Below are 21,354 nucleotides of genomic sequence, written 5' to 3'. Positions count from 1 at the left end.
CCTGCACTCTCCGCCCTGATGCGGGGGGGGGGGGGGGGGGCGAGGTCTCCACCATCGCGGTGTGCCAGGGGCCCTGCTGCAACCACATGGGACGGCCCTCACGAGCCCAGACTATGTTCTCCTTCTCCTGGGACACATGCCATGGAGGCTGGCAGGACCAGGTCCTTCCCTGAGAGGGGACTGAAACCCAGACCCTATATCTCCCTGGCACCAGGCCCTTATCGACCTGCCTTCCCTCACCTGGCTCTAGGGAGCCCATCGGGGGAGTTTAATAGTTGACAGAAGAGCAAACCATTTTTAGACAGTGAGAAATTGAGGAGTCACAGAGCCAGAGTGAAGGAACTGAGGTCCAAAAGGTTACGGTCTAGGGGTGCCTGGGTGGCTTAGTCAATTGAGCATCTGACTTTGGCTTAGGTCATGGTCTCATGGTTCGTGGGAGTGAGCCCCGCATCAGGCTCTCTGCTGTCAGCACAGAGCCTGCTTCGGATCTTCTGCCCAACTCTCTCTGCCCCTCCCCTGCTTGTAGGCTCGCACTCCCTTTCTCTCCCTCTCTCTCTCAAGAATAAACATTTAAAAACAACAACAACAACAACAACAACAAAGAAGTCACAGTCTCAGTGGCCGTGGAGGAGGGCACATGCCATGTGTGTCCCCTGACAGCCTGTGGCACTTCCGGTGTGGCCAGAGTCAGGGCGGGGGCGGGCAGAGTAGCGAGGCGGGTGACATGGGGAGTCTGGGAGGACTCCCAGCTACCCTCCAGATGGGAAGCTCCATGAGAACATAAACATGCTCAGCAAGCGTTCCCTGAATATCACGTAGGCACCGCTACCATCTCCATTTTTACAAACGAGGGAAACTGAGGCTTGCGAAGATTAAGTAACTCACTTAAATGGCAAAGGGTAACAGCAGAATCATGGCTTGGGCCGGGCCAGGCCAGGGTGGCTCCAGCGCCTACACGCTTAACTGCTAGCTAAGTATATACTTTTTTACAACTTAGTACTTAAATTGCTCCTTTTATCCTTTGTCCCTTATGAAGATCGCATACCTAGTTACTGATTTTTAAGTCCAGTTTCAGATGTTAAAAAGTAGCATGCGCCATATGTGTGCTTTTCAAACTTTAATGTGCATAGGGATCTCCGGGGGCCATGTTCAAATGCAGAGTCTGGTTCAGTGGGGCTGGGGTGGAGCCCACAATTTGCTCTTCTAACAAGCTGCTGAGACTGCAAGTCCAGGACGGGAGCTTTGAGGACGGCTGGCTGGAGAACTGCCGCCCCCTAGTGTTTGGCACGAGAACTGCAAGCCCTAAAATGAAGCGCACTTGGAATGTCTGTCTAGAAGGAGCCCTGTCCGTACTGGACTAGCTGCATGTATTCCAATGCTTGCTGCCCTGCGTGCTACATGGCGTTACAATTTTACAGGTGAGAAAACCGAGGTTCAAAGGAATTAAGCAACTAGTCAAGGTCATATATCCATTCACCAAATACGTTTAATCGTCTCTCGTGTTTCTTCTCCTTTTTAAAAAAGTTTTATTTGGGGCGCCTGGGTGGCGCAGTCGGTTAAGCGTCCGACTTCAGCCAGGTCATGATCTCGCGGTCCGGGAGGTCGAGCCCCGCGTCGGGCTCTGGGCTGACAGCTCAGAGCCTGCAGCCTATTTCGGATTCTGTGTCTCCCTCTCTCTGACCCTCCCCCGTTCATGCTCTGCCTCTCTCTGTCTCAAAAATAAATAAACGTTGGAAAAAAAAAAATTAAAAAAAAAAAAAGTTTTATTTAAGTGAACTCTGCATCCAACGTGGGGCTCCAACTCATGACCCTGAGATCAAGAGTTGTATGCTCTACCAACTGAGCTAACCAGGTACAAACATTTTCTGAGTAGCAATTACAGGCCATGGGGATGAAGCTGTGAACAAAGTCCCTGCTCACAAGAACTGAGGAACAATCGCTAGCTAGTGACCGAGCCGCAGGCCCAGCTCAAGAAGCCAGAAACCTGGGGTCAACCTTGGGCTCCCCCACCCAATGGATGCCGCTGCCCAGGAAGAAACCTCCCTCCTCCTGGCCTCCTGGGAGGCAGACCCTCCTTTCTGGGGGGTAATCATTACCTGAAACCAGAATGGGCTTTCCCGTGGAGGAGAAAGAGATAGGGGAGCTCGTTGACGTGAAGGTGTCTCCCCAGGTGTGGGTGTTGCCCCCTCCATGCTCCTTACTGCCTTGGGGGTCTGCTGCGGAGACCGGAGAGGCCGTGGCGCTGCCAGGAGAGAAGCCAGAGGTAAGACTGACGATTGAGATGGAAAGAGGACACAGGAGCCATTCCCAGCCACCCCAGCACAGAAATGGGCACACATCCTCCAAGATGACTTGTGAGCTCGGCACAGAGATCCAGCCCAGGCCCCACCTCCACCCCCAGCCCAGCTTCCCCCAAAAGGGACCAGGGAGTCACCTGGTGGGCGCCTTGCTGTCCTCTGGGTTGGTGCTGCACTCGGGGTGGGCTTCTAGGGGAGGCGGCGGCTCATGGGTGGCATCCCTCTCAGCTGTACCTGCAGGGAGTGGTCGTAGAATCGGTGTCAAGGAGCCTTACCCAGCAGGACTGGTAACTTCCAGGGAAGCGACACGGTGAGGCCGGAACGACACTGCAGCCAGGCAGACCCAGGTTAGTGTTCTGGCCCTGTCTCCTTCCTTCTCTCCCTCCTTCCTTCCCTCCATGCAACAACTCTTTGCTGAGCACCTACTGTGTACCAGGGACCGTGTTGTAGCCTGGGACATAGCAGTGCACAAAACCGATCCCTACCGTCAGGGGCTCGCAGGCTGGTGGGGCTCACAGACACGATGCGGGTGTCACACGAAGGCACATGGGCCCCCTTTAATGGGAGACTCAACCTCATCTGACCAGGAAGGCTTCCCTCGGGAGGCTGTTGCTGGGATGTGTGTATGGGTAGGGCCATCTAAGCAGAGGAAATTGAAAGTGGGGAGGCTCATAGGTGGGGGAAGGAAGAGAGCGAGTGCATGGGGGAGGCTGGTGTGCAGCCGCATTAAAACGTGTACACGACTGTCTGTTGTACACGATCATTCATAGCTGTGTTCTTCATCACAGCCAGAAGAGTGGACACAACCCAAATGCCCATCAACTGGTAAACGGGTAAATAAAATGTATATCAGTACCACAATATTGTGTGGACATAAGAGGAACAAAAGCACTAATACATGTGACAGCCTGAATGAACCCCAAAAGTATTAGTCTGAGTGAAAGAACCTCGATAGAGAACACATATTCTGGAAATGTCTAGATAAGGCTTATCTAGAGGGACAGAGAGTAGATCAGTGCTTGCCCAAGCTGGGGAGGGACATGGGGATTGACCACTAAAGGCGTGAGGTCTCTTAGATCGTGGTGATGGTTTTGCAACTTTGTAAATTTCTTTACGATCATTGAATTATATGCACCTAACCAGCAGATCTTGTGGTATGTAAAGTATACTGCAATAAAGCTGTTCTTAAAAAGTGGGGCTTTTTCAGGGCGCCTGGGGTTCAGTCGGTTAAGCATCTGACTCTTGATTTCAGCTCAGGTCATAATCTCAGTTTGTGAGTTGGAGCCCCTGGTTGGGCTATGTGCTGACAGCACAGAGCCTGCCTGGGATTCTCTCTCTCTCTCTCTCTCTCTCTCTCTCTCTGCCCCTCCCCCACTCTCTAGCTTTCTCTCTCTCAATAAATCAATAAATTTTTTAAAAATTGTGTCTTTCTCCCCAAAGCAACGATTTAATTAGCGATATAGGATGGGATCCGTGTGGTAGGTTGAATCAAGGGTCCACTCCTCGGGTGGAGGAGGGGTCTGTGTTTCTGCCTCACCAACGCCATGCGACTCTGATGGTCAGGGGAGCAGGACGGAAGTAAGAGAGTGCCTGTTTCCAGCCTGGGCATTTCTGCACTTCCACCGCTGCCATAAGGAGATGGTGCTCTGGGCAGGGAGGGGCCCCCGCTGGTCCCAGAAGTATGAGAAACGCTGGAAGCAAACCCACACCAAACCAATAAGCCCAGGCAAGTCAGCAGAGTGCCCAGCTGACCCACGGAGGAGCAGGAGCTGAACACTGAAACGTCAACGTTGTTTGTCAGCCGCTATTCCTGCAGCTAGAGCTGGCTGAGACGGTCTGGTTCGTGTCTCAAAAGATCAAAGTGAAAAGGCTGCTCCTTATCTCCAGCCAACTGTGGTCACATAGGAAGGTGGCTTGGTGGCTCTAGGTCTTCTGACTTTATTTAAAAGAGAAACCTGGGGGCGCCTGGGGGGGCTCAGTCGGTTAAGCATCTGACTCTTGATTTCAGTTCAGATCACGATCTCACAGTTTGTGAGTCCGAGCCCCATGTCAGGCTCTGCACTGACAGTGAGGAGCCTGCTTGAGATTCTCTCCCTCTCTCTCTGTCCCTCCCCTGCTTACCTTCGCTCACTCTTTTATATAAATAACGGATAAACACATATAAATGAATAAATTTAAATACTATCCCCTGATATTTAAATGTAGCCTCAATTTTTAAAGTCTTTCTTTTGAAATCAACTTCATTAAGGCATAATTTATATAGAAGAAAATGACCTCTAAGTGTACAGTTTGATGAGTTTTGAAGAATGTATACATCCATGTAACTCTAACTCCATTTAAGATCTACAACATTCCCATCATTCCAGGAAGTTCCCTAGTGCCTTTCTGCCATAAATCCTCCCCTCACATTCAGGAAACCACTGGTCTGCTTTATGTCACTGTAGATTGGTTTGCCTGTTCTAGATTTGCACAGGATGGAATCAGGCAGTATGTACTTTCTGGTGTCTGGCTTCTTTCACTCAGCATAATATTTCTGAGATTCATCAATGTTGCACAGAGCAACATGTTCCATGGAACAATGTTCCATTGTAGAGATGTACCACCATTTACCTACTCATTCACCAGCTGATGGACATTTGGGTTGTTTCCAGTTTGAAGCTATTATAAATAAGGTAGCTCTGAATGTTCTCGTACAAGTCTTTGTGAGGACATAGAATTTCATTCCTGTTGAGTACCTTGGAGGGAGAAGGTTGTGTCACTTTGCTGACCAGACAGAATGTCTTTAAGGACCATTCAGAGATGATCTCCTCTGATCTGACCCAGCCACCTCTTTTTTACAGATGGAGAGAATCATAGAGCCAGAGCTAGAGCCAGAAGGCAGGGCTCCTTAGTCCCAGCCCAGAGCACACCTCCTGCCTTGGGAATGAGCACTTTCTTACAAGTTTATAATTAACTGCTTTTGTAGGGCTAAAAAAACTGGCCCACATTTGAAACTGATCACTATCCCTCTTTACCCCCATGTTCCTGGTGACAGCACCCCTCCTCTGATGGGGTACAAAGCAAATCCCCCACCCACATTCATTTCCCTTCTAAAAAGCTCTCGTGCTGCCTCTCAGATTTTTCCTGAAATACCTTGAAGAGAAAGTGAAGCAAGGATTAATTTCCTTTTTGGATTAGTAGGGTCCTGAGGAACTCTCCTCTTTTGGCGGTCTCCAAATAGATGCTATGTCTTTCCACATGGCCACCAGACTATTACCTGAATTAGCTGAAGCCTGGAGGCTTTAGCCTATGAGGAACATGATGCAATTTGTTATTATAATTTCTATTTATTTGTAAATCAGTATTTGAATTACATTTAAGATGTCATTGGTTTCAATAAGAGTTGACTTTGAGAGGATTGGAGAAGTTCTTGTGTTCAAATATACCACTTATGGATACACGCAGGTAGCACCATGAGCAGAGAGACCTCTGGCGTCTCTCTAAGGCAGCCTCAGTCTGAGCTCCCAATGGAATACCTGCTGGAATCCAGCAATAGAACTTCTCTAAGTGGAGAAGATGGACCCAGTGGTATTTGGATGCTTCAGAAGGTATTGTTTAGCCACTACTTAGTCTGTCTGTGTTCTCTGGTAAGGGCCCACTGAAAGAGAAAAAAAAAAAAAAAAAGAACCTACCTACTCTTTGTCCCAATTTAGAACTAAAAAGGATATTATTTACCAGATTGAAATATTTCTCTTTAAATCCAAACACCTGATCCTTGGGCCATTTGAAGGAGAATGGTCTTAGCATCAAGATAAAATGGATTATCTTTTTGTATATCCAACAAGTGCTTAAAGTCAGATGAAATTTTCATCTTCATATTCGGAGTGTAAATTTCTTGTCAGCTTTCTATTTTCCCTGGAGTTTTCAATTGCCTTTCTTTTTCTTGTTGATAAAAGAATAATGTGCCTTCACCATATGAAGTTTTTCAAAGGTACTACTCATAAAGTTCACTGTAATTCTTTCTTTCATTCCTGCAGACAAGACAATTCACTGGAGCCCTCTTTCATTTTACCTCTCTTATCTGGTTCAATTGGTCTGCAACACAGCTATCATTCTGGGACTTCCCTTTCTTGCTCCCCTGGGACAGAGTCACTGTTTTCTAGATTCATGGATTTTTGTTTCTTGTCCCTCATTTAGCTGGATTACGTTTTCAAGTAACTTTCTAAAAGAGGACACGAGGGAAAATCTTTCTACCCTTTTATGTCTGAAATGTTTTTGTTCTGCTCTCAAACTTAATTGTATCTTAACTGAAAATTCTAGGTTCAGAACTAAGAAGGAGCTGATGTGGTCCGGTGGAGAGTACTCGGGGCTAAAACTCAGGATCCTTGTGTTCCAGCTCTAGCTCTGGCCCTATGATTCTCTCCATCTGTAAAACTAGGTTGTGAGATCAGATCACAGGTGGTGGCAGGTTCTGAATTGACCCTTAAAGACATTCTGTGTGGCCAGCACAGTGACCCAGTCATCCCTCTCCTGGGTATTTACTCATGAGAGACAAAAATATATATTCACACAGAGTTGTACAAGAATGTTTGTAACTGCTGTACTCATAATAGCTCCAAATTGGAGTGTTGTCTGGGTGGCTCAGTTGGTTAAGCATCTGACTCTTGATCTTGGTTCAGGTCATGATCTCATGTTTTGTGGGTTCTAGCCCCACGTCAGGCTCTGTGCCTACAGCCTGCTTGGGATTTTCTCTCTGCACCCCTCCCTCCTTTTCTTTCTCTCTCTCTCTCTCTCTCTCTCTCTCTCTCTCTCTCTCTCTCTCTCTCAAAAATAAATAAAATTTAAAAAATAGCTCCAAACTGGAAATAATCCAAATGTCTGTCAGCTAGTGAATGAATAAATAAATACGTCTATTATGTCTAGGTGTGGGTAATCTTCATTCATCCTGCTTTGCTCTTGGTAAGTCCTTTCAGTCTGAAATCTTGTATTTTTCAGGTCAAGTATGCAAGGAAAGTTGGAGCACCGCTGTGGGTACAAGGCCCGGAGCACACAGTGACCAAGTCAAGAGGGCCATGAGAAATGGGAATGCAGAAGACCTAAGACTTGGGGTTGGGAGTGCACCGAGGGAATTATGGCACTTCTGCTGACATGAGGCCTGGGATGTACCAGTGTCCCCACTGGAAGGGCCACACCAAGGTGGTCACCAGACCTAGGCTGGGGCTATGAGGTTGCTAGGGACCGTCGACTCTGGGAGCATGACTGGGACCAGATGACCCCACCCATGCGCCCTGCTGAGAGAGTGTGCAGCAAGAGCAAGAGAAAGTAAATGCAGCCAAGAAAAGCCTCCTTCTTCCTGCAGTGGCTCCCCAGCACCCTCTACGGGCAAAGCTTAACATCACGTTCACGAGGAGAAATGCGGAAAGAGTCTAGCCCTTTACTGCACAGCAGGAGCTGAGGGTGCAATGAGAGTTGAGAGGCCACCATTGGTAACAGGCACACTTTCTAAAAGCCTTTTTTTTTTGGTCCTCTATTTTCTTACTATTTCTTTTTCATTGCGTTCTGTTCTCGCTTTATGGATGTAGCAACTTGAATTTTTCTGTGGACACTAGTTTACTTATTTATTTATATTAAGTTTATTTCTTTTGAGAGAGTGAGTGGGGGAGGGGCAGAGAGGGAGAGAGAGAGAGAGAGAGAGAGAGAGAAAGAGAGAGAATCCCAAGCAGGCTCCACGCTGTCAGCACAGAGCCCGACGCAGGGCTCTATCCCATGAACCTCTGGATCATGACCTGAGCAGAGATCAAGAGACACTCAACGGACTGAGCCACCCAGGCACCCCCTGTGGACACTAATTTAAATTTTTAAACTTCTATTGCTATTCCTGAAGCAATTCCTATTGCTCCATCCATAGTAAATGTTTCTGTCAATGTATCTTGCTCTTCTCTTTCATGCTGCTGGTTTTCCTTACCAGTCTGGATATCTTTACTGCTCACTCATATCTACTTAAAAAGAACTACACTGAGGGGCTCCTGGGTGGCTCAGTTGGTTGAGCTTCTAACTTCAGCTCAGGTCATGACCTCGCAGTTCTTGAGTTTGAGCCCCATGTCGGGCTCTGTGCTGACAGCTCAGGGCCTGGGGCCTGCTTTGGAGCCTGTGTCTCCCTCTCTCTGCCCCTCCCCCACTTGTGCTCTGTCTCTCGCCCTCTGTCTCTGAAAAATAAATTTAAAAAATAATAATAAATAATAATAATAAAAAGAACGATGCTGAATATTCCGGCATGTCCTTTGCAAAGCGGGTCTCTTCCCTGAGTAGGAGATCCACCCAGGAACTCTGGGCCCATGGGGGGAGTGCAGGCTGGCAGTTTTCACTCCAGGGTGACTCGGCAGGGGTAGCCTATCGACAGGGCGTACTCCCAAATACACAACCAAAGAGGGCTTTACAGCAGGGTGGCAGTACCCCCACCAGTAGCCCTATGTTTCCCTAGATACTCCTTCAGTATCTTTAGCCAAAAAGTTGACAATTTTCACCAGAGGATGAAAACTCAGGTACCGTCTGTTCAGACTGGTCAGTGTCCGTGGTAGGCCACTGTTACAGGCTTTAATTTTTATTTTCAAGCTGAAGTTGCAACCCTCTGTACCTTTCAATTCTCCATCTCACTCTCATCCCATCCTTCCTTTTACTTGCCTGCTCTGAGCGCAGAGCTTCTGTGGGGTCTTCAAAGCAAGTTACCTCTCACATTTCCTGCAACACTGAATCCTGGGGGGAGCTTTCCTCCCCCTGGTTTCATCCATCACCACCCTTCCCTCTGTTTTCTACCTTCTAGAAATTTGCTGAAATCTCATCTACTGATTAACCGTGTTTTGGGTTTTTTCCCCCACCATCAAGAATTTATAATTTTCTGCACTCTGGCAAATGTCTACCATCTTTTCTTTTTCCTTTTTTCTTTTTTCTTTCTTCTTCTTTTTTTTTTTAAGTAAGCTCTACACCGAACATGGGGCTTGAACTCACAACCCTGAGATCATGAGCACCATGCTCTACTGAATGAGACAGCCAGGCGCCCCAAATGTCTACCATCTGAGTTGGAACCATCTTCAAAAATTTCATTTACCTGTCTTGAGTTATGAAACAGCCTTTTAAAAACAAGTCAAGGGGCGCCTGGGTGGCGCAGTCGGTTAAGCGTCCGACTTCAGCCAGGTCACGATCTCACGGTCGGTGAGTTCGAGCCCTGCATCAGGCTCTGGGCTGATGGCTCAGAGCCTGGAGCCTGTTTCCAATTCTGTGTCTCCCTCTCTCTCTGCCCCTCCCCCGTTCATGCTCTGTCTCTCTCTGTCCCCAAAATAAATAAACGTTGAAAAAAAAAATTAAAAAAAAAAAATAAAAACAAGTCAAAATTTTACAAACCCAACACCTTCAGAATGAAGAATTTTAAAAAATATTATCAGAATCTCTTACCAAAATGCCAAATCTAGACTTTTTCTTAAGTTTATTTATGTTTTGAAGTGCCTGGGCGGCTCAGTCGGTCAAGCATCCGACTCCTGGTTTCTGCTCAGGTTATGATCTCACAGTTCACAAGATTAAATCGAGCCTTGCGCTGGGCTCTGGGCTGACAGTACAGAGCCTGCTTGGGATTCTCTCTCTCCCTCTCTCCCTCTCTTCCACCCCCCCCCCACAAATACATAAACATTTTTTAAAGTTGATTTATTTATCTTTTAGTAATCTCTACACCCAACTCAGGGCCTGAACTCACAACCCCGAGATCAAGAGTCACATGCTCTTCCAACTCAGCCAGCCAGGCGCCCCCAAATCCAGAGTTTACTCCACTTACTGGATCTAGCTATTAAAAACCAAATCCCAAACCTGACCTAGTTAACAGCTAGGGTTGAAGGTCATTTGCCCAGCTGGGGGTAGAGAAAAGTACAGCTATAGGGGCACAGACCTCAGCCCCTTGGCTGGGAGTACAAACTGCTTACCCTGGGGTTTGGTGGCCATGCCTGGTGGGCAGACGGGGCGGGTGACACAGTGGGCACAGGAGTTGGTGACTGGTGTGACACAGAACATGCCAGGTCGACATTCGCAGACACGAGAGGAGTTCCAGGTACAGGGTGTCTTCTCCACCAGGTCATCTAAGGGACACAGAAGGGTCACGGGGAAGGATCTGGGATGGCAAGGGCAGGGGCTCCAGAGAACCCAGGAGGGCAGAGAATTCCTTTGTCCAGAAGCAAATGCTCATATGACTCTTCCGTTGAGCGGATCCCTTGGCATGCTCAAAATAGTTATGCTAAGTGAAAGAAGGCAGGAAAAAAGAGTACATACTATGTGATTATGTTTATGGAAAATGCTAGAAAATGCAAACTCTTCCACAGTAACAGAAAGCAGAATGATGACCTGGGAAAGGACGCGGGGTGAACAGTGGTGGGAGGGATGATAAGAAGCACAAGGAAACTTTCCGGGGGGATGGAGAGTTCATTTACCTCGACTGTAGTAATGGTTTCACCACTACGTGCGTATGTCAAAACGTATCAAATGGCACACTTTAGACATCGCATTGCATTGCCGGTCAATCATACCTCAATAGAGCTGTTAAAAGAAAATAATCTAGAGGACAGGGTGAGTGGGCGTGCACATAGGTGGACCCACACTGGCCACGCCTTGATCATTCTTTAAAACTGGGGAATATTCCATAACCGTTCCTGACTCTTTCTGCTTCTCAACAGGTCTGACGTTTTCAATGACAGAAAGGGGTTTTCCCCCAAAATTAAAATATTAGAGGTTTTGTGAACAGAAAACATATAATAATGCATTTACATATGTTCAGAAATAGTTTGTGTGCTGTACGTGGGTGAAAATAGAATTACGGCGTTATTAGATTAGACAAATATGACTTGGTCATTAAGGGCTTTTCTCAGTCAGCAGGATACTGAAAAGACCTCTAATGATAAAGGACCTCACACTTTCTTCCTGAAACCTCCAGAGAGAGTGGGAAGCAGAGAGGCTCTGGAGAATTTGTGTGGAGGGCAAGAGTGAGCTCAGCAGTGAGAGAGGTCAGACAGGACAGTAACAGCTATTCTCATGATTATAGCTACTGATACCTTTGAGGGCCTGTGAGGCAGCATTAATACAATCGAGGTGAGGGGGGTAGTACTCTTAGCACTCTGCTCGGATTAACCTGGTTTAACCTATTTAATTCCTGCAACAGCTCTCTGGGAGAGTACTATTATTATACCCATTTTACAGATGAGGAAACTGAGGCACAAGAAATTAAGAAACGTGCTTGTGTTTAAGAGTGGAAAGGGGTGGAGCCAAGATTTGAACCCAGCCACTTGAGCTCCAGAGTCTGTGCTCTTAGCCCCTGTATTGCACCCACTGCTTCGCAGGGCTTCATCCTTAGAGCTAAAGGAATTCTCAGACCCACAGCCACCTCCTGCTTCTCTATCTGACATGGTGGCTATGACAGGTTACATTTGTCCAAAATGGCCAGAGCAATATTTTGGCCCCATCTGCTCGTCTACGCCTCTGCCACTTAGCCATCAAGAAGCCTGATTTCTTTTCCTTCCAATGACTCAGTGCATTTGCGACTGCCTCAACAGGTAGAAACCGGCAGAAGTTACGACGTGTGATTTCTGAGGTAACGTCAACAAAAGGGATATGGCTTGTGCCCACCCCTCCCCCTTCCTTGGAGTCCAGCCACCAGGCCTTGAGGAAGCCCAAAGTCAGCCATATACAGGCCAACACAGAGAGCATCGAGGCCCCAGCCTGCGGTTGGCATCAAACCCGGACCCATGAATGAAAATGCTTCCAGATGATTCCAACCTCCAGCCTTCACACTTTCCAATGGAAACCCCAGACCTCGTGTAGCAGAGGCCAGCTGTCCCCATAGTGCCCTGTCTGAATTCTGACCCACAGAATTCACGAGTACAAAGAATGGTTTGTTTATTACCACAAGCTTTGACAAAACTTGCTATGTGGCCTCATAAGTGGAACAGTGGCCCCTGGTGACCACAAACAGTGTTCTTTCCTCTTCAGGCCTCCCTGGACTTCAGGCTGCCTTGTTGTGTGAAAGAAACTCTGGACAAGGAGACATAATCACACATTCCTCGGGTCCTGGGCACTTCCCCTGCCCTCTGTGGCCCTCACAGACGTCATGGGGCAGCTGGTATTGCCGTAGGTGAGCTGACCGTCTACACAGCAGGCACCCAGCAAGTGCCGGTCCAGGGCATGCACTAAGGGACAGCACAGGGAATGACCACAACTGAGAACCTCAAAGTTCAAACTCTAGCTCTGGCTCTCACAAGGATGTGTGGCCTTTGTAACACCTCAGTTCCCAAAGCCTCAGTTTTCTCTTCTGTAAAACGGGGATATTTGTAATCCATGCACCATAAGGTAGCTACCAAAAATAACGAGACAAGTTTAGAACAGGTAGGTTATGACAAATGCTTCCTTGCAGGAGTGAGCAAATGGAAGCTCTCTGAAAAGGAATCACTGCCATTAAAACCCTATAATTACAACTGGACTCAGATAATCTAACTGCTCAAAACTGCTAGAATGGTGAGCTAGGCTCCTGAGGACTCAGCAGTCCCAGGACAAACTCAAGGTTTTCCATCCCAGATTCTCGGCCAAGACCCCCTGTACCCAGAGGGAGCCCCAGGAGGGGAGAACGCGGCCCTTACCTCGAGCACAGCTCACACAGGCCGTGCAGTGGCCGTCCCTGTCCAGGTAGTAGTCGGGCTCACACTGCTTCCTGCAGTCAGGTGACCCCTGGGGGCACGGCGGCTGCAGGGTCAGCCCTGGGGAAAGAAGCAGACAAGCTCCAGCCCAGGCCGCCAGGGCAGAGGCCCCATTCACCACCACCTTTTCAACCAGTCGCCACCACCAGCTCCAAGGCTGGCGCCCAGACTCCTCACGTGTCAGGTCAACCTGCAGAGGGAGTCCTGACGCCCAGAGAGGGAAGAAATGTGTCTACAGCCACACAGGAAAAGAACACTGACTCCCTCTGAAATGCCCCTCTGCTTCCAGGCCCTTCCCTCTGAGATCCATCATTGCCACTATGCCAGAGCCCTCTCCCCAGCCACACCATGTCACCACCCTCCTCAAAACCCTGGGGCCACTTCCCTCTGAGATCAGCCACGAGGCAAGCATGCCGACTACCACAGCTTCCGCTCAGTGTGGCCCTGGGGTCCCAGGCGAGGCAGTAAGGCAAGGAAAGGAGAGAAAAGAAGTGAGGCCAGGAGAGGAAGACACCAGGCTGCCAGGGACAGATGACATCATTAGGTGCACAGATTACACAAAAGAATCGGCAGATACGTTATTAGGACTCACAGTGAGTTTAGCAAGGCAACTGGATATAATGTTATTACATCAAACTCAGCTGAGTGTCTATACATTTGGGTTGAACCCTATGAGACTGCTATTGTGACAGGTTAAGCTGTCACATACTGACTACTCACACGGTTCAAAACAATACTAAAAATGAAGACTTACAACCCGCAATATTAAAAATACAATACCACTGTCATCATCATCAGAAACATCAAATACCTAGAAATCTAACACAAAGATGTAAATCGTTCTACATGGAAACTAATAAAACATCATTGGGAGAGAGAAGTTCAGCTGACCTAAGTAAAATTAAATACATAAAAATAAAGACGGCCGATCTTGATTTTCAGTACGAATACAGACCGTGAAAGCGGGGCCTCAAATAAATAAATAAATAAATACAGACAGACAGACAGACAGACAGACAGACAGCCGGCCTGAATAAACATACGGCTTTCCCGTGTACTTGATGCTATAAAAATACGGATTCTCTCTAATCTGATCCACAGATTCAGCGCAATCCCGATCAAAATCCCAACGGGACGTTTTGTGGAATGTGAAAGGCTGATTCTAAAGTCGATGCAGAGATGCAAATTACCAAGAAGAGCCAGGGCAGGGCTGGAGAACAGAGATGGGGAAGTTGTTCCACCATATACCGAAAATCTCCTGGAGTCGAGACCGCATGGCATCCACACAGACCAGACAAAACGACAACGAACGGAAAGGAATATGAAGTCCGGATCACAGCCAGGCACCTATGGACCTTAGATTTACCCCAAAGATGGCAGGCAAATCAGCGGGGAAAGGACAATTTGTTCGATAAAAGGCGTTGGTTCAACTGCATATCCATGCGGCCTCTTGCAACATGACCGCTGCCTCCGCCACAAACAAAAGGTAGGCAGACAGCGGATCTAAACGTGAAAGGCAAAACAGTAATGATCCTGGAGAGTAATGCAGGATGTCTTTGAGACTTCAGTGGAGACTTCAGCGAACACAAGGCAGGACATAAAGAGAAAAGATGGACCCACGTGATGACTTTAAAATTAGGGACACCTCTTTAGCGGGGCACCCGGGTGGCTCTGTTGGTTGAGCAGAGACTATTGGTTTTGGCTCAGGTCCTGATCTCATGGTTCTTGGGATGGAGCCCCACATCGGGATCTATACTGACAGCATAGAGCCTGCTTGGGATTGTCTGTCTCCCACTCTCTATGCCCCTCCCCCGTGCTCTCTCTCAAAATAAATTAACGCACTTAAAAGAAAGTTTCAGTTAAAACGGAACAAACCCTAGAGACATGAAAACAAAGACTTGTTTATCACTGTTAACTGTAGCCAAAAGTGGAAACAACCCAAATCCAAACCCTACTGGATATACACGGTGTATGCACCCATACAACAGAAGGCTGGTCATTGATAAACAGGAGGGAACTGAGGACCCCAACCCGTCACCACAGGGACCAGGAGGGCGTCGTATCCACACCTGCTCCTTTGCCAGGACCTCGGTGTCTGGCACACAGCAGGCACTAAGCTGTCAAATGAACGACTTCTTCCTTTATCCCCTCTGGCCCTCGAAGCCTGCAGCCCCAAGGGACCTAGAGACCCTCTTCTCCCTGGACCAGGAGAGACCCACCTGCCCAGGGGAAGGCCACACACAGGTCGCCTGCCAGTGAGACGCCATTGCCCTGGGAGACAACCCAAAGCTTCTCGAGAAATTACCTGGATCTGGACTGGGCTTCCTCACAGAGGACGGAGAGCCGGGGGCCCCCGTCTTTTTGGAATCATCTTCGGGGGTGATGGCAGTGCCCCCTCCAAGGAGCGTGGTCCTGGCACCGGAGCTCACTGAGGAGGTCACCAGGGGCCCGGCCTGGGCGCTGGTGTCGCTGAGAAAGAAGCCGGAAAGGGCACTGCCAACCCTCCTGATGACGCAGGGAGGTCTGTGCTCAGGGGTAACCGCTTCCACAGCAAAGGGGTTCCCGGCCCCTCAGCCCACAGCCTCTGGCAGCCCCACCGTCCGCTCCGGGGAGCCACGGCTGTGCTGTCTAGACCTTCTCTCGTGCGCTCGGGCAACACTCGGCACACGGTGGGGGTCAAGCGACTGCTGGGTCGACAGAGAGGCACCCTGGAGTCCTGATACCCTGGGCCAAACCCCACCCACACCACAGCCCAGCTGTGCTCTGGGCATCCTGGGGGCTGGGACAGCCCCACGCCACATTCAGCTGGAAGGGAGAGGGCCGGGAGTCACCTGGTGGGCGCCTGGCAGTCTTCTGGGCCCGTGCCGAGGTCAGGGCTGGTCACCGGGGAAGGCCGCTCACACACAGTATCCATCTGTGCTGTGCCTGCAGGGGATCACAAGGTGGACAGATGTGCTACCGAGGAGCTTGGGGGCTCCAGGAACAGATTCTTTCCCACCACGACCCACAGTTCGGAATGAGGTGCTTGGAAAACGCAGCGGCCATCTGGTGTTTGTGCCTGCCCAGCACCCCTTCCCCCTCGGGCTAAGGCATCCCGATTCTCCCCGGAACACTCTCCCCAGTCTCAGCATCTGTGCACGGGGCTGAGGCCGACTCACCACCCTACCCTCCCAGGAGTAAACCCAGACGACTTTGGACCAATCAATCCCTTTGATTCCTCTGACCCCAAGGGGCTGGTTCAGCGGTGGGCACGTGACCCCAGCCACGCCCATGAGGTACAATATCGTGGTTTCAATTATGGCTGTTGAAATTGCAGGAAGGAGAAACCGTCTTTCTACTGGGTTTGGGTAGGAAGCAAGCTTGGATCTGGCGGAGCAGAGGTGACAAATAGGTAAAGACAGGGCTCCTGGATCCAGCCATGCCTGATACTACCCAGAGCCAGCCCAGACTTTGCAGTTACATCAGCCAAAAAATTTGAGATTTTGTTACGTGCAACCCAAAGACTCCTGAAGAATCCTGGGTGCAAACACGGTAAAGAGGAAAAACACGTAGCACTTTCCATCAGGTGGATCTGAGTTTGCCTGCCACCTCTAACATGTCCTCACTGTGCCCTTCACACTGCGTGATACAGAGTAAACGCCCCATGAACAGCGTGTCCTTTTCCCCTTCTAGATCTCTGTCCCATTGCTTAGAAACAGTCCCACGTGTGCGATTATGATCTGAAGGCTTCAGTGGAGGGGGCCTGAACAATGCTCAAGTGTCTCGTATTTCCAAGTGCGCTGGCGTGACAAGCCTGGGTGTGACATTCAAAGTCTAGCCCAGACATTCCCTGCTCTGTGGTCTTGAGCGATTTACCTGCCATCCCTGGACCTCAATTTCCCCCGTTCTAAAATGGGGATACTTCCGTCTACTTTCCGGAGTTTTGAAAATTTCAGGAGGGAACACCTATGTAAGCTGCCTCATGCGGCTTAGCTACCGGCTGACGCTAAAGCGGAAACTAGTGTCCATCTTGCAGCTGGAGAGTTGCCCTTGGGAGCGTCCACGTGGGAGCCCAGAAGTCAGCCAGCAGCGGTGTCCCACAGAAATAGGATGTGAATCATGCTGTCATTTTAAATTTCCAAGTAACCCCTTTTTAAAAAGTAAAAAGAAAGATAAATTTTTAAAAAGTAAAAAGAAACACGTGAAATTAATTTAATGTGTGTGACCCAATATATCTAAACTACAGAGGTAGACAAGCAACATAACGATAATTAATGAGATGTTTCACATTTTTGTACGCCTGCAACTGGCCACCTTTTAAAAGCTCCCTGGAGGCATGTGGCCAATGGTACCGCTAGGGGCAGCAGGGGTCTAGGGGCAGCAAAGGGGGGCTCGGGCGCCACCATGCGGCAGTCGCAGGAACACCACCAAAACAGGGCCTCCTTTCTGGAGCGGGTCCACGGGCCCTGGATGGAACAGAACTCTAAACCGATGCTAGCAGAGATGCAATTGCTTCAGAGCTGGAAGGTCCCCCAGGGCCGTCTAGTGGCAACTTTACATTTCCCACATGGGACACTGAAGTCCAGGATGGGGTGGGAACATGCCCCACGGCTGCAGGCGAACAATACCCCGGGGACCTGGTGCCCAGCCCAGAGCATTTTCCACTCCACCCCCCCCCCCCCCCAGCCCTGTTCGCAGGTGGCACACTGCCGCAAGCCCCTCAGCACAGCATTTGTGTGACCCGGGGAGAACTGGGCCAGATTTGAGCCCCACCCACCCGCAGCACTGAGCTGTCCGGGGCCCCCACGTCCTTCGGCATAGATCTCTGCAGAGAAGATTCTGTGCCTGGCCTTGATCAGGCAATGGGGAGATAGATGACCTCGGCCCTCACGCATCTACGGCCCAGGGAGGGAGGCCAGCGTTGATCGAACCAAGACAGACACCGGTGTTCACATCCGTGTTGGAAAAGGACTCCGTGTGATGAGAGATGTGACCTGTCACAAGTCATGGCACTTCCTCTTGAGGAAGTGAGGTGTGGACAGAGAGGCCAGGCTGAGCAGGAGGTGACCGAGTGAGCAGGAGGAGAGATGTGCTGAGGGGACACCACGCACAAACGCCTGGTAGGAGTGAGAAGCACCGCACATCCACGGAGCCGAAAGTGAGCAGACCAGTGGGGCCAAGAAAGGAGGGGGCCGGCGGGAGTCTGACCTGGAGGAGGGAGGGGGACACGGCGCAGGGTGGCGTGCAGGGTCACGTCCTGGAGACTGCTCGTGCGAAGCTGGACTGGGTGCCCTTTTCCCTAGTTCTCCCACTAAGGACAGCTAAACGCCCGGGCACATGTATAAAACATGCATATACGTGCTTTATACAGATAAAAATATGTATGAAACAAAGAAGGCTCTGAACAGTGGAGAGGAGAGGGTAGCCCTTGGAACCCTAGGAAGGACACAGTGGCAAGTCCCCTGGGGTTTCTCTTTGTTCATAGATCCCGGACATGGAGCCCGATAAACCAGCAGCCCAGAAATGCCAACGGGAGCAGAATTAAAGAAATCCCTCCAAACACCTGTTCTCTTTTGCCAAAGGATCATGTCATTATCGCTGTAGAAATGAGAAAATACTGAAGTGTTTTTATGGCAGGTGTGTGGGGGTGAGAGAGACAGGCAGAGAGAAATCAGATTTGGTTAAGCAGAGTGGCTCTGCCTGTCAGCCCTGGGCAAGGAATGACAGGAGGAAATGGGGGTGAGAACGGGAGACAGAATTGGGGAGCAAAATCTGGGCAAAATCTAGGCCTGGGCTTTGGAAAAGGACCAGTTGAGGAGAAGGAGCGTCACGGGCTCAGTGTTGGCACTTTTCTCCCTAATGGGCGTAGCTCTCTGATTCCACCCTGCAGCCTCCCAGCCCGTGTGGCTGTGGCACCACTAGTGGGCCATGGTCCAAAGCCCACCCATTCTCCAACCTCCCTCTGAAACGTGCTCTCAATACCACCTGCACCGGATCTGTGGCCCTTACCTCTTTTCTTACCTCTTTTTGGCCTCCTTGTACTATCACAAAATCAGAAGCTCAGAGAGGGTAAAGCATGTGCCTGAACTCACACGGCAAGTTGGAAAAGAAATCCGAGTTTCTCAGCTCCTCTAACTCCCAATGCCTCGATTGTGAGTTGGGAAAAACAGCCCCAATACCCTGGGAAAGTCCCGGGACGGAAGACTCGAGTTTTGCTCTTGTTTTTCGGGCATCAGAGAACTTCTGCCCCGAGTCTCCACTAACCCAACACTCCTCCAGCCAGGCCTGTGTCTCAGGCCATCAGAGTCTCTCTGAGCCTGGGACCCAAAGTGCAGGGAAGAGGCTGGGGGCTCTGAGTAAATGGTACACCCACAGCATCTCGAAAGGAGACATGTCAGTCCAACAGGAAGGAGGAAGGAGAAGGTCAGAGGTCATTTGGAGATCTGGGACGGTGGTGGAGGCGGGGTACAGCTTGGCACAGGTCTTGGTGCTGGGCTGAGGGTGGGGATACTTACCCTGGACCTTGACAATCATCCCTTTCGGGCAGACGGTGTGGGGGATGCAGCGGGCACAGGAGTTGGTGGCTGATGTGGCACAGAACGTGCCAGTGCGGCACTCACAGACGCGGGAGGAGTTCCCTGAGCACGGCATCTTCTCCACAAGATCGTCTAAGGGACACAGAGACGGGCATGGGAGGCAGAGGGAGGACCGGGGAAGGGATCCAGGGACCCCTCAGGGACAGCCTGGCACGTGAGACAAGACATCATTCTGGCCTCCCCTCGGGCAGGGAGCCCGCACACCCGGCCCTTCTTTCCAGAGGGTTCTTGCAACGAAGGCAAGATGGCAGGTGAGGCCTATGAGGCAGCCTCCACTCCCCGCTCATATCCCCAGATGTCATTACCATCATATTAAAAACAAATTCATGACCCCATTAAAATGGGCAAAAAAGACACGGAGAAACCTTGAGTGCATATTGCTAAGTGAAAGAAGTCAATCTGAAAAGGCTACATGCTGTGTGATTCCAACTCCACGACGTTCAGGAAAAAACAAACTACAAAGACAGTGGTCTAAAAAGATCAGTGGTTGTCATGGTTAGGGAGGAGAGCCCTAAATCCAATGATCACAGCAGTATTGTTTATAACAGCCAAAAGTAGATATAACCCAAATGTCCATGAACCGATGAGTGGATAAACAAAACGTGGTGTGTCCATACAAAGGAATATTATTCAGCTGTGAAAAGCAATGACCCAGGGGGTGCCTGTGTGGCTCAGTCAGTTAAGCATCAGACTCTTGATTTTGGCTCAGGTCAGGGTCTCACAGGTTTGTGGGATTGGGCACTGAGTCAGCAAAGAGCCTGCTCTGGATTCTCTCTCCCTGTCTCTCTACCCCACCCCTGCTCGCTCTCTCTCTCTCTCGCTCTCTCTCAAATAAATAAATGAGCACTACAATAAGAAAAGAAAAGAAGGAATGACTGGTACTACAACATAATGAACCTTGAAAACACTGCAAAGTGAAAGAAGCCAGTCATGAAAACCTACATATTGCATGATTCCATTTCGATGAAATGCCCAGAATAGGCAAATCCATACAGACACAATGTAGATGAGTCACTGTAAGGGCATGGAAGAAGGAGTGAATTGGGAGAGAAGGGGTTTCTTTTGGGGGAGGCGAAAATGCTCTGAAATCAGATAGTGGTGGTGGTGCCACATTGTGAATTAAAAAAAATAAATAAATACTGTATTGCACACTTTAAAATGGTGAATTTTACCAACTCCTGGCTGGCTCAGTTGGCAGGTCATGTGACTATTTATCTCAGGGTCATGAGTTCAAGACCCATGTTTGGCGTAGAACTTATTTCAGAAACTAATAAATAAGCAAAGAGTGTAATTAAAATGAATTTAAAAGAAAACAATGGTGAATTTGATCTCAAGAGAAAAAAAAATCACCGGTATAAGTAATTAACAAATGCACACATCCCTGCAAAGCAACACAGGGCATCCTTGGTCAACCAGCAATGAAGACTTCCTAGAATATGGAAGGCAGATAGGATCGCATGGAAGAAGGAGACCAAAGCCCAGAATATACCCAAGAGGATTACTCTGGGAGCGGCTCTGGGGTGGGGTACTCCAGTCTCCAAGTGGGTGAGGGCAGGGGCAGGCCTCAGGGAAGCCGATGGGGAGTGCCCCAGGGGGTCTCCCCACACTTCTCATCCACTGATGCCACAGACCCAGAAGCCAAGCATCTCCCCCTGGAGACTCTCAGGGGAGGTAACGGGACAGTGCCCTGGCTGGTCATACCTGGGAAGAAGGGAGCCTGCAGACCCAGAAGATCAGCCACTTAACAGAACCCCTCCCACTGGTCATCAGATAGGATGTGCA

At 49.5% G+C, this 21,354-nt stretch overlaps 1 protein-coding gene across 5 annotated transcripts in view; it reads right to left on the bottom strand.

Annotated features, from left to right (window-relative positions):
- Positions 1 to 21,354, bottom strand: part of TNFRSF8 (TNF receptor superfamily member 8) — a 79,334-nt gene that overhangs the window by 15,224 nt on the left and 42,756 nt on the right. For 4 of the 5 annotated variants that reach the window (XM_045035111.1, XM_023258136.2, XM_045035113.1 and 1 more), the window contains 7 exons: positions 19,492 to 19,644; positions 15,829 to 15,922; positions 15,303 to 15,466; positions 12,941 to 13,057; positions 10,244 to 10,396; positions 2,435 to 2,531; positions 2,097 to 2,242 (listed from right to left, as the gene is read on the bottom strand). In XM_045035111.1, coding sequence (XP_044891046.1) covers positions 2,097 to 2,242; positions 2,435 to 2,531; positions 10,244 to 10,396; positions 12,941 to 13,057; positions 15,303 to 15,466; positions 15,829 to 15,922; positions 19,492 to 19,644 — 924 coding nt within the window. The remainder of the gene's footprint in view (positions 1 to 2,096; positions 2,243 to 2,434; positions 2,532 to 10,243; positions 10,397 to 12,940; positions 13,058 to 15,302; positions 15,467 to 15,828; positions 15,923 to 19,491; positions 19,645 to 21,354) is intronic. The other variant, XM_045035112.1, reaches the window with a different exon arrangement.

The sequence above is a fragment of the Felis catus genome, chromosome C1 (assembly GCF_018350175.1).
Source record: "Felis catus isolate Fca126 chromosome C1, F.catus_Fca126_mat1.0, whole genome shotgun sequence".
Lineage (NCBI taxonomy): Eukaryota > Metazoa > Chordata > Mammalia > Carnivora > Felidae > Felis > Felis catus.
This window is presented reverse-complemented; position numbering and strand designations above follow the sequence as displayed.